This window comes from Bufo gargarizans, chromosome 8 (assembly GCF_014858855.1).
Source record: "Bufo gargarizans isolate SCDJY-AF-19 chromosome 8, ASM1485885v1, whole genome shotgun sequence".
Taxonomy (NCBI): Eukaryota; Metazoa; Chordata; class Amphibia; order Anura; family Bufonidae; genus Bufo; species Bufo gargarizans.
Window position 1 is genome coordinate 108,651,469 of NC_058087.1, and position 13,835 is coordinate 108,665,303.

Sequence of the window (13,835 nt, forward strand, 5' to 3'; positions counted from 1 at the left end):
CTTACTAAAGTCTAGATAAGCGATGTCTACTGCACCTCCACAATCTATTATTTTAGTCACCCGATCAAAAAAATCAATAAGATTAGTTTGACATGATCTCCCATGCTGTTTTTCATCTTTCAATCCATGTGATTTTAGATGTACCACAATCCTCTCCTTAAGGCCTCGTTCACACTTCAGTGTTTGGTCAGTGATTTCCATCAGTGATTTGTGAGCCAAAACCAGAAGTGGAGCCTCCACAGACATGAGGTAGAAGGGAAAGATCTGCTCCTGTTCTGTGTTTAGAGTTGCACCTGGTTTTGGCTCACAAATCACTGATGGAAATCACTGACCAAACACTGAAGTGTGAACGAGGCCTAAGTATGGTTTCCATTAATTTCCCCACTATTGATGTCAGGCTTACTGGCCTATAGTTACCCGATTCCTCCCTACTACCTTTCTTGTGAATGGGCACATTTGCAATCTTCTGGGACGACTCCTGTTGCCAGTCATTGGTTAAATAAATCTGCTAATGGTTTTGCTAGTTCACCGTTGAGCTCTTTTAATAGCTTTGGGTGTATCCCATCAGGCCCATGTGACTTATTTGTATTAATTTTAGACAGCTGACTTAGAACCTCTTTCTCTGTAAAGACACATGCATCAAAAGATTCATTAATCTTCTTTCCTAACTAAGGTCCTTTTCCTTCATTTTTCTTTGTAAAAACTGAACAGAAGTATTGTCACAACCAGACAGCTGAGAAGCTCTGACAGAGGCCTTTCAGAACCTCCTCCTTGACTTCCTTTGTTGTGGTATTCAGTTGCTCATCTTGTTAGCCTCTCTCAGCTGTCATGTGTTGGACTAATTGCTTCCCTTTAAATTCCTCCCCAGAATGCTTTTCTGGGTGGCTTATACTTCTTCCTGGAGTGTGTGTGCATGCTGGTCTTGTTCTCCTGTCTGCTACAAAAGCTAAGTGTTGAACATTTATCTGTTATTTTCTGTTTGCTGGATCCCAGGTGACCCTGACTCCCTCCGTATCTTGTGTAGGGAGCCGGTGGTCGTGTCCCCTCACTATTGTGAGTGATGCTCATGTTGAGGATGTGTCATGTTTCGTCCTTAGCGGTTTGCCTACCCCTCTGGTGTTGGAGCTGCCCTGGCTCACTAAGCATAACCCCACCATTGATTGGCAAGCGAGGCAAATAAATGGTTGGAGTGACTTTTGCAGAGAGAATTGCCTCATGACATCTGTTTCTGAGGTTGCTACTAAGACTGTACCATCTTTTCTATCTGAATTTTCGGATGTCTTCTCTGAGAGTGGAGTTCAGGATTTGCCCCCGCACAGGGAGTACGATTGCCCTATTAATCTCATCCCAGACGCCAAGCTGCCTAAATCTCGTTTATACAATCTTTCCCAACCTGAGAGGATCGCTATGCTTGCTTATATCTCTGAGAATCTGAGAAAGAGACACATATGACCCTCGAAGTGACCTGTTGCTGCTGTTTTTTTCTTTGTTAAGAGAAAAGATGGTTCTTTAAGACCTTGTCTGGATTTCAGGGAGCTGAACAGTATCACAATTCGTGACCCTTATCCGCTTCCTCTGATCCCGGACCTGTTTAACCAGGTTGTTGGGGCTAAAGTCTTTTCCAAATTAGATCTAAGAGGGGCATACAACCTGGTCAGGGTCAGAGAAGGGGACGAATGGAAGACGGCCTTCAATACCCCTGAGGGCCATTTTGAAAATTTGGTTATGCCTTTTGGTTTGATGAATGCCCCAGCCGTTTTTCAGCATTTCGTGAACAGCATTTTTTATCATTTGATGGGAAAATTTGTATTGGTGTATTTGGATGACATTTTGATTTTTTCTCCCGATTTCAAAACTCATAAGGAACATTTACGTCAGGTCTTCCTCATCCTGCGGGAGAATAAATTATATGCGAAACTGGAGAAATGTGTGTTTGCGGTTCCAGAAATTCAATTTCTGGGGTTTCTTCTCTCCGCTTCTGGTTTTCGCATGGACCCCGAGAAGGTCCGCGCTGTGCTTGAGTGGGAGCTTCCTGAGAATCAGAAGGCGCTGATGCGTTTTTTGGGCTTTGCCAATTATTACAGGAAGTTAATTTTGAATTATTCTTCTATTGTTAAATCACTCACTGATATGACCAGAAAGGGGGTAGATTTTTCTTGGTCAGTAGAGGCGCGTAAGGCTTTTTCTGATATCAAGGAGAGTTTTGCTTCCGCTCCCATCTTGGTGCAACCTGATGTTTCTTTACCCTTCATAGTTGAGGTTGATGCTTCTGAGGTGGGAGTGGGGGCGGTCTTGTCTCAGGGTTCCTCTCCTGCCAATTGGCGACCGTGTGCCTTTTTCTCAAGAAAACTCTCCTCCGCAGAGAGAAATTACGATGTGGGAGATAGGGAATTGTTGGCCATCAAGTTGGCTTTTGAGGAATGGCGCCATTGGCTAGAGGGAGCCAGACACCCTATTACCGTATTTACTGACCATAACAACCTGGCCTATTTGGAGTCAGCCAAGCGTCTGAACCCGAGACAGGCCAGATGGTCTTTGTTCTTTTCTAGGTTTAATTTTGTTGTCACGTTCCGCCCTGGAGTTAAGAATGTGAAGGCAGATGCCCTGTCACGTTGTTTTCCGGGAGGCGGGAATTTTGAAGACCCGGGTCCCATTTTGGCTGAAGGTGTGGTGGTCTCTGCTCTTTTTCCTGAATTGGAGGCAGAGGTGCAGGCAGCCCAGTCAGAGGCTCCTGATCTTTGTCCTCCTGGGAGGTTGTTTGTGCCTCTCACTTTAAGACACAAGATTTTTAAAGAACGCCACGATACGGTCCTTGCTGGGCACCCGGGGGTAAGAGCCACACTGGATCTCATCGCTCGGAGATTCTGGTGGCCTGCTCTTCGTAAGTCGGTTGAGGGTTTTGTGGCAGCCTGCGAGACTTGCGCTCGTGCCAAAGTCCCTCATTCACGGCCATCAGGTCCTCTCCTTCCCTTACCCATTCCTTCCCGTCCTTGGACACATCTGTCCATGGACTTCATAACGGACCTGCCTCGTTCCTCGGGGAAGACTGTGATTCTGGTGGTGGTGGACCGTTTTAGCAAAATGGTGCATTTCATCCCTTTTCCTGGTTTGCCCAATGCTAAGACGCTGGCGCAGGCATTTATTGATCACATTGTCAAATTGCACGGTATTCCTTCAGACATAGTCTCTGATAGGGGCACGCAGTTTGTTTCCAGGTTCTGGAAGGCTTTCTGTTCTCGCTTGGGGGTTCGGTTGTCATTCTCTTCTGCTTTCCACCCGCAGTCGAATGGCCAAACAGAGCGCGTCAATCAGAATCTGGAGACATATCTGCGCTGTTTTGTGGCGGAGAATCAAGAGGATTGGTGTTCTTTTTTGTCCCTTGCTGAGTTTGCTTTAAATAACCGTCGTCAGGAGTCCTCTGATAAGTCACCATTTTTTGGTGCATATGGGTTTCATCCGCAGTTTGGGACTTTCTCGGGAGAGGGGTCTTCTGGTTTACCTGATGAGGACAGATTCTCCTCGTCTTTGTCATCTATTTGGCAAAAGATTCAGGATAATCTAAAGAGCATGAGTGAGAGATATAAGCGTGTGGCAGATAAGAGACGTGTGCTTGGTCCGGACCTGAATGTTGGTGATCTGGTGTGGTTGTCTACCAAGAATATCAAATTGAAGGTTCCCTCCTGGAAGTTGGGTCCTAGGTTTATTGGGCCTTACAAAATCCTGTCTTTCATCAATCCTGTTGCATACCGTCTTGATCTTCCTCAGACTTGGAAGATCCATAATGTTTTTCATAAGTCCTTATTGAAACCTTATGTTCAACCCATTGTACCCTCGCCTTTGCCTCCTCCTCCGATTATGGTTGATGGAAATCTTGAATTTCAGGTCTCTAGGATTGTGGATTCTCATCTTGTCCGCGGTTCTCTTCAGTACCTTGTTCATTGGGAGGGGTATGGTCCTGAGGAGAGGATGTGGGTCCCAGTGACGGACATTAAGGCCTCTCGTCTCATCAGGGCTTTCCATAGGTCCCATCCTGAGAAGGTGGGTTCTGAGTGTCCGGAGTCCACTCGTAGAGGGAGGGGTACTGTCACAACCAGACAGCTGAGAAGCTCTGACAGAGGCCTTTCAGAACCTCCTCCTTGACTTCCTTTGTTGTGGTATTCAGTTGCTCATCTCGTTAGCCTCTCTCAGCTGTCATGTGTTGGACTAATTGCTTCCCTTTAAATTCCTCCCCAGAATGCTTTTCTGGGCGGCTTATACTTCTTCCTGGAGTGTGTGTGCATGCTGGTCTTGTTCTCCTGTCTGCTACAAAAGCTAAGTGTTGAACATTTATCTGTTATTTTCTGTTTGCTGGATCCCAGGTGACCCTGACTCCCACCGTATCTTGTGTAGGGAGCCGGTGGTCGTGTCCCCTCACTATTGTAGGGTGCTCAGGGGTTATATAGTCAAGGTACGTGGATATGCAAACCTACACCATTCGGATCTTTGCATAGGCTGAGCAGCCAGGGAAAGTGCCAGGTCTTCTGCAGGGGTCTCCCCTTTGTTCCTTAGTTTTTGGATCCAGCGAGTCATTTATGCAGGTTGCTTTGCCTTGTTTCCTGTACACCGTCCGTGTCAAGTATTCATTGAGACAGTCAGCTAGTTCTTTATCTTCTTCCATATACCTTCCTTCTTTTGTTTTTAATTTTGTAATTCCTTGTTTTAGTTTCCTTTTTTCATTTATGTATCTGAAGAATGCCTTATCGCCTTTTTTCCCTGACTGAGCTAATTTCTCTTCTGCATGTGCTTTACAAGCTCTAAAAACCTGTTTGGTCTCTCTCTGCCTAATCTTATAAATTTGCCTGTCATCATGTTTTTTTGTTTTTGTTTTTATAATTCCTAAATACTATATTTTGGTTTTTAATGATTTTGGCCACTTCTGCTGTGATTGGAGTTATTTCCAATGCTGGGAATTGCAGGCAGATGTAAGCTGTATTACACAGCCAGCACTCACCACATATAGAGTGGGTTTAGCTCATGAACACACTCCATACACTCCTAGCATACATTGGTTATGTTGTTACATCAAGGTGCACAACGGGCTTAATTGCATTGCAGAGTCTACTGTTATCATTGCACATACAGTTCATATATCAAGATATATATATCAAGTACATAGAGGCAATTTCAAATAACACAAAATATTAGAACCAATTTACCAAGTACAATTTAAATGGTTTTAATAATCTGTAGGAAACTAAAATAAAAACCTAGGACATTGGAGGATTATCTGGTAGGCAACAAGCCGATAGGTAACTCGAAAGCAGAATTTATGCAGGTGAGGTGAAAGAATATACCACTATAGGACCACTATAGGACATAACAAGTGTTATGTGATCAACTAGCACCCTTTACTGAAAAGTTTTCTGAATGTGGAATATTCATTGATATGAATTAGCTGCAATATAGTTGAGCTTTGCAAATAAAAAAAAATAAAAAAAAAAAAAAAAATCTTAGTACTAAAATAATATAACAGATTAACTGAAATTGTTTACTTGTTGTAGTCTTACATGAAAAGCAAACTGGCCAGAGAAGTCATACATCCCACAAGAATGCATTAAACTTAATGTATTTCTCACTGCTTCTGGACTCAGCAATCTCTCGCCAGTTATTGGACAGAAGCCACCATTAGCCAACGTTGCTGCCATTACACTAGCAGATTCACAGGTCACTTCAATGGAACACAACTAAATAGAAAAAAAAGAAAAATATGAAGAACATCATAATAAGAACTAAACTTGTAAAAACAATACTTTAGTTAGGGCTCGTTCACATCACCATCTGGATTTTCATTCTATTCATCCGTTCAGAGGATGAATAAAATGCAAATAAACAGATCCGTTGTATATCCCATTCAATTCTATGGAGGTGATAAAGTGTCAGTTACACACCGTTTGGCTCCTTTCCGTCAGCTTCATGTTATTTTAGACGGAAAAAAAAAATCCTACAGGACTTTTGCTCCCATCTAAAATAACGGATTTGTGACGGATCCGTTTTGTTTTACAATAAAGTCAATGAGTGACGATTGTAACAGATTGCTTTGTATGTGATCCGTTATACAATCCATTTTTCTGTTCCTTTTTTTTTAAACAAACAGAAAAAAACTGATCCGTTTAATAACAATGAATAACGGAACATAACGGAAAACAAAAGGATGCATTGTGTCCGTTTTTTAAACGGATCAGCTTAGTCAATCCGTTAAAAAAACAGAAAATATTCTTTCCGTTACTGTCCTTTGGCTTTCCGTTATTTATTTATTTCCGTTATTTTGAACGGATTACAAATAGAACGGAAAGCCTAGCGGTGATGTGAACGAAGCCTTAACTGTATAATTCACAGTAGACTAATAAAGAGAGTAGTCAAGGAATTTGTTAGCATTTCTGATATGTCAATTGTTTAATGAGAAATTAAAGTTCGTAAAGGGGTTTTCCAGGATATTAATATTGATGATACTTAAATCAGATTGATGGCGATCAGACAGCCAAAACCCCTATTGACCAGCTGTTAGCAGCCTCGGCCAACGGAACTAACAATATGTACAGAGCTGTAAGCAGATGGAAGAGCTCATTGCTAGAGCTCCAGTGAGCTGGCCACTTCCCTCTAATCTGCAGCCACGCAACTTATTTAGCACCTCGCTCAGTGTCTGAATAGGCCAGATCACCACCACAAGCCCAGCCTCAGACTAGTGTCCATAACGTAATGACGCTATTGTCAGGACGTTCTGTGAGGAGCGTGACCTGACGCTGCCTCCTCCTTCTTCTTACCAGGCTGCTGCTACCCTCTGCTTTTGGCTTGTGTACCTCCATAGCTCTGGTATATCGTTTTTCCCTGCTTGTCACACTCTTCTGCGAACCCAGCAGACTCTGTCTGCTTGAGAGGGCAGTGAGTTTTAACATCACTCTGCCCTCTGATACAAGTAAGTTTGTTTGTGTATAGCAATGTGTACAGCGTGTGTAAGTGTATATGCATAATATATGTGTGAGTATAAAGATATACTGTATGTACAGTATGTGTGAGTGTATATAGATATATGTACAGTATATGAGAGTAGACAGATATACAAAATATATATATATATATATATATATATATATAGAAAAAAGATTCAGTGGCAGCACCGTCAATGAAAGATGTGGGTGCAGCTGGCCCAAATACGGATAAAAGCCAATCCAAATAGATAAAATGAAAAAAGAGGGCAGCACTCCATCAAGTAAAAAAATGAAAATACTTTAATTACCCATATGGGACAAGCGACGTTTCGGCTCAATGTGTGAGCCTTTCTCAAGCAGAAAGGCTGCTTGAGAAAGGCTCACACATTGAGCCGAAACGTCGCTTGTCCCATATGGGTAATTAAAGTATTTTCATTTTTTTACTTGATGGAGTGCTGCCCTCTTTTTTCATTTTATATATATATATATATATATATATATATAAAAATATATACACACTAGCAGAAGGATATATTTAATCTATTTTATTTTATGTTTCCGTGTGTCGTAAGAAGATAGACAGTTTCACCCATAACAGTGACCACTACAGTACCCACCCCTTTAACAATGACCTTCACAGTGCCCTCCCCTTTAACATTGACCTCAACAGTGGCCGCCCCTTTAACATTGACCTCCACAGTGCCCGTCCCTTTAACAATGACATTCACAGTGACCGCCCCTTTAAGAGTGCCTTCCCCTTTAACAGTGACCTCAACAGTGCCCGCCCCTTTAACAGTGACTGCCCATTTAGCATTAACCACACATTTAACAGTGACCTTCATAGTGGCCGCCCCTTTAACAGTGACCTTCAAAGTGCCCACTGATTTAACAGAGACCTCCACAGTGCCTAAACCTTTAAAAGTGACTTTCACAGTGACTTTCACAGTGAACGCCCCTTTAACAGTGGTCTGTGTTTGTCGGTCTTGACGTTCTTTATGCACGACCAAACGACTGGACCGATCTTCACCAAATTTGGCACACAGGTACATCAGGTGTTCGGGAAGATTTTAGACCGGGTCTCAGCTCTCTAGGACGTACAGTTCCTGAGATATTCCCCAAAAATATATTAGCCAAAACAAGACTGCAAGTTTCCATAACAACCCAGCCATTTTTCTTTACTGCTTAAAGGGGCGGGCACTGTGGAGTTCACCGTTTTTAAAGGGATGGGAGCAGTGGAGGTCACTGTTATTAAAGGGACGGGCACTGTCAAGGTCACTGTTATTAAATGGGAAAGCACTCTGGAGGTCACTTATTAAAGGGGCAGGCACTATGAAGATCCATGTTAAAGGAGCGGTCACTTTGAAAGTCACTGTTAAAGGGGCGGTCACTGTAAAAGTCACTGTTAAAGGGGCGGTCACTGTAAAAGTCAATGTTAAAGGGGCGGTCACTGTGAAAGTCAGTGTTAAAGGGGCGGCCTGTTAATGGGGCGGTCACTGAAAGTCACTGTTAAAGGGGGGGTCACTGTAAAAGGGGCAGCCACTATGAACGTCACTGTTAAAAATGTGGTCACTGTGAAAGTCACTGTTAAAGGGGTGGTCACTGTGAAAGTCACTGTTAAAGGGGCGGTCACTAAGAAAGTCACTGTTAAAGGGGCGGTCACTAAGAAAGTCACTGGTAAAGGGGCATTCACTGTGCAGGTCAATGTTAAAAGGGCGGCCACTGTGAAAATCACTGTTAAAAGGGGCAGTCACTATGAAAGTCAATGTTAAAGGCGGCGGTCACTGTGAAAGTCACTGTTAAAGGAGCAGCCACTGTGAAAGTCAGTGTTAAAGGGGAGGTCACTGTTAAAGAGGCGGTCACTGTAAAAGTCACTGTTAAAAGGGGTGGCCACTGTGAAAGTTACTGTTAAAGGGGCGGTCACTGTGAAAGTCACTTTTAAAGGGGCGGTCTCTGTGAAAGTCACTGTTAAAGGGGTGCAAAAGAAGAGTTGTAGAGCAGCACAAACTAATCTCTCGACCAATCCCGGAATGCACCAGCCGCGATGGGACCACATATCCACAGCAGTCAAAAGAACAATAGTAGATAGCAAAAATCACAGAAGCATATCAGGTGCATCTGTTTATTGGAAGCCTAGAGTGCACACACAAGTAAAGTACGACGTTTCGGCTACGCAGTAGCCTTCATCGAGTATACAAATGATAAAACTGGCAACCATAAATACACAGGAGTGGCCACTCCTATATCATAATAGTGCCAATCACCTAGAGGCTCAACCCAATCAATAGATGCGTATAAATTAAAAGCAGCCCAAACTCCGGTCAGGCTGTCTGTGACTCATTATAATGCAAATGTATACCTGATCCATATTAGATAACATCCGACCCCATTGCATATGTTCGCGCTCCAAGTCGGCGACACGGAGCAGTCTGTCCAAAAAGATAGCAATAGTGCTAAAGATAGACCCCCTGCCAGATACAATGGGTCTGCCTGGGGGGGTCAATCAAACACTTATGTATCTTAGGGAGAATATATATCAGAGGGGTGATGGGGTGCGGTAACTTGAGAAACTGACATAAATCTTGATCAATAAAGCCCTATGCCTGAGCTGTGTCGACAATGTCTGTTACCACCCAGGCAATCTCCCATTTGGGGTCCTGTCTCAATACTTCATACACCTCCCAGTCATCCAACTGCCTATGTATCTCACCAATATATCTGTCCGTGTCAATTACAATCACAACAGACAACAGCCCCCCCCTTCCCCCTTGTCAGCTGGTTTGATAGTGATATCTATGTTTTGTGTCAATTTTTTCAAGGGCTTCCCTCTCACTATGTGTCATATTAGGTTTGTAATGTAACTGCCTACTGTGTTCTTTCAGTATTCTAATCTGTTTAGTAACTATTTGGACATATGATTCAACAATGTGATTGTTGTGTGGAGGCTTAAAATTACTCTTGTAACTTAACTCGTATTTGGCTAAAGACAATTCAGCAACGTCATTATTAGGTGTACCACTGTTGGCAACATTGGTATCAAAAAAAGCTTTTAATCTAAGTGTCACGGAAGGTGTACAGAAAACTAGAAGACACAAAATGAAGATCCGACTGACTGGATCCAAAACTAAGGAATCAAAGGGAGAGCCCTGCAACAGACCTGGCTCTCTCCCTAACTGCTCAGCCTATGCAAAAATCTCAATGGTAGATGATCGCATATTCTCGTACCTCGACTGTATAACACCTGAACACCCTATAATAGTGAGGGGACACGACCACCGGCCCCCTACACTTGATACGGAGCGAGTCAGGGTCACCTGGGATCCAGCAAACAGGAAAACACAAATGAATGAACAAAACTTATCTGTAGAAAACTCAGTAGTAGCATTCAGCATGCTCACACTCCAGGAAGTTGTATAAACCGCAAAGTGATGCAGTATGGGAAGGGATTTGAAGGGATGCAATCAGTGCAACTAGATGACAAAGACGAGGAGAATCTGTCCTCATCAGGTAAACCAGAAGACCCCTCTCCAGAGAAGGTCCCAAACTGCGGATGAAACCCATATGCACCAAAAAATGGTGACTTATCAGAGGACTCCTGACGACGGTTATTTAAAGCAAACTCAGCAAGGGACAAAAAAGAACACCAATCCTCTTGATTCTCCGCCACAAAACAGTGCAGATATGTCTCCAGATTCTGATTGACGCGCTCTGTCTGGCCATTCGACTGCAGGTGGAAAGCAGAAGAGAATGACAACCGAACCCCCAAGCGAGAACAGAAAGCCTTCCAGAATCTGGAAACAAACTGCGTGCCCCTATTAGAGACTATGTCTGAAGGAATACCATGCAATTTGACAATGTGATCAATAAATGCCTGCGCCAGCGTCTTAGCATTGGGCAAGCCAGCAAAAGGAATGAAATGCACCATTTTGCTAAAACGGTCCACCACCACCAGAATCACAGTCTTCCCCGAGGAACGAGGCAGGTCCGTAATGAAGTCCATGGACAGATGTGTCCAAGGACGGGAAAGAATGGGTAACGGAAGGAGAGGACCTGATGGCCGTGAATAAAGGGACTTTGGCACGAGCGCCGGTCTCGCAGGCTGCCACAAAACCCTCAACCGACTTGCGAAGCGCCGGCCACCTGAATCTCCGAGCGATGAGATCCACTGTGGCTCGTGCCCCCGGGTGCCAAGCAAGGACAGTATCATGGTGCTCCTTAAAAATCTTGTGTCTTAAGGCGAGAGGCACAAACAACCTCCCAGTATGACAAAGATCAGGAGCCTCTGACTGAGCTACCTGAACCTCTGCCTCCAATTCAGGATAAAGAGCAGAGACCACCACACCTTCAGCCAAAATGGGAACCGGATCTTCAAAATTCCCACCTCCCGGAAAAAAACGTGACAGGGCATCTGCCTTCACATTCTTAACCCCAGGGCGGAACGTGACAACAAAATTAAACCTTGATAAGAACAAAGACCATCTGGCCCGTCTCGGGTTCAGACGCTTGGCTGACTCCAAGTAGGCCAGATTCTTATGGTCAGTAAACATGGTTATAGGGTGTCTGGCTCCCTCTAGCCAATGGCGCCATTCCTCAAAAGCTAACTTGATGGCCAACAACTCCCTATCTCCCACATCGTAATTTCTCTCTGCGGAGGAGAGTTTCTTCGAGAAAAAGGCACACGGTCGCCATTTGGCAGGAGAGGGACCCTGAGACAAGATCGCACCCACACCCACCTCAGAAGCGTCCACCTCAACTATGAAGGGCAGAGAAATATCAGGTTGTACCAAGATGGGAGCGGAAGCAAAACTCTCCTTGATATTAGAAAAGGTCTTACGCGCCTCTACCGACCAGGAGGAAAAATCTACCCCCTTTCTAGTCATATCAGTGAGTGGTTTAACAACAGAGGAATAATTCAAAATAAACTTCCTGTAATAATTGGCAAAACCCAAAAAACGCATCAGCGCCTTCTGATGCTCAGGAAACTCCCACTCAAACACAGCGCGGACCTTCTCTGGGTCCATGCGAAAACCAGAAGCGGAGAGAAGAAACCCCAGAAATTGAATTTCTGGAACCGCAAACACACATTTTTCCAGTTTAGCATACAATTTATTCTCCCGCAGGATGAGCAAGACCTGACGTAAGTGTTCCTTATGAGTTTTGAAATCAGGAGAAAAAATCAAAATGTCATCTAGATACACTAATACAAATTTCCCCATTAAATGATAAAAAATTCTGTTCACAAAATGCTGAAAGACGGCTGGAGCATTCATCAAACCAAAAGGCATAACCAAATTCTCAAAATGGCCCTCAGGGGTATTGAAGGCCGTCTTCCATTTGTCTCCTTCTCTGACCCTGACCAGGTTGTATGCCCCTCTTAGATCCAACTTGGAAAAAACTTTAGCCCCAACAATCTGGTTAAACAGGTCCGGGATCAGAGGAAGCGGATAAGGGTCACGAATTGTGATACTGTTCAGCTCCCTGAAATCCAGACCTGGTCTTAAAGAACCATCTTTTTTCATAACAAAGAAAAAAGCAGCGGCAACAGGTGACTTTGAGGGTCGTATGTGTCTCTTTCTCAGACTCTCAGAGATATAAGCAAGCATAGCGACCCTTTCACGTTGGGAGAGATTGTATAAACGAGATTTAGGCAGCTTGGCGCCTGGGGTGAGATTAATAGGGCAATCGTACTCCCTGTGAGGGGAGTCCTGAACACCACTCTCAGAAAACACATCCAAAAATTCAAAGAGAAAAGATGGTACAGTCTTAGTAGAAACCTCAGATGTCATGAGGCAATTCTCTCAGCAAAAGTCACTCCAACCATTTATTTGCCTCGCTTGCCAATCAATGGTGGGGTTATGTTTAGTGAGCCAGGGTAGCCCCAACACTAGAGGAGTAGGCAACCCGCTTAGGACGAAACATGACACATCCTCAACATGAGTATCACTCACAATCAAACGGATATTGTGAACTATGCCCTTTAACGATTTCTGAGAAAGTGGAACGGAATCAATAGCAAAAACAGGTATATCCTTTCCCAAAGTGCATACCTGGAAACCATGAGTTATAGCAAATTGATTATCAATGAGATTGACAGCTGCTCCACTATCTACAAAAATCTCACAAAAAATGTTCTTGCTCTCTAGCGCCACCCTGACAGGTAGGACAAAACGGGAACTACAAGCAAATGGAAAACCTTCAATTTCCGCATCAACCTTGCCAATAGTAACAGATGGAACGTTTTTAGAGGATTTTTTTCTATTTGTTTCTTTATTACTCTCAAAAAACTGCCTGAATCTCCTAAAGGGACAAACATTTGCCAAATGATTTATACCTCCACAACAGAAACAAACATTCCTATGAGAGCTAAATCTTCTATTGTCAGAGGCAAGCAAACCAGGCTGCATGGGCTCCTGCTCAGAAGGGATTGAGAGCGACTGAGACCCCTGTGCACTGAATGAGACCGCCGCACTGTCCTTGGACTGAGTATGACAGGAAAGGGTGATCTTTCCTCTCTCTCTAAGACGCCTGTCAATACGAATGGCCCGAGACATGGTGGAGTCCAAGGAAGTAGGTCTCTCATGAAAGGCAAATGCATCTTTCAATCCATCTGAAAGACCATGGCAAAATTGACTTCAGAGTGCAGCATCATTCCAACCAGTATCAGCTGCCCATCTCTGAAATTCTGAACAGTATATCTCTGCGGACTGTTTACCCTGGCATAAAAGACGTAGTCTAGACTCAGACAGAGCAATACGATCCGGATCATCATATATCTGACCCAGGTCTAAAAAAATCATCCACTGAACAGAGGGGCCGTGCCCCCACCGGCAGCGAAAAGGCCCAGGACTGAGCGTTATCCCTGAGCAGCGAGAT

The 13,835-nt window shown here is 43.9% G+C and overlaps 1 protein-coding gene across 2 annotated transcripts in view; it reads right to left on the reverse strand.

The window, feature by feature from the left end:
• The window catches only part of GLS (glutaminase), a 1,258,313-nt gene that overhangs the window by 392,377 nt on the left and 852,101 nt on the right, over nt 1-13,835 (reverse strand). For both annotated transcript variants that reach the window (XM_044303244.1, XM_044303245.1), the window contains exon 12: nt 5,547-5,723. In XM_044303244.1, coding sequence (XP_044159179.1) covers nt 5,547-5,723 — 177 coding nt within the window. The remainder of the gene's footprint in view (nt 1-5,546; nt 5,724-13,835) is intronic.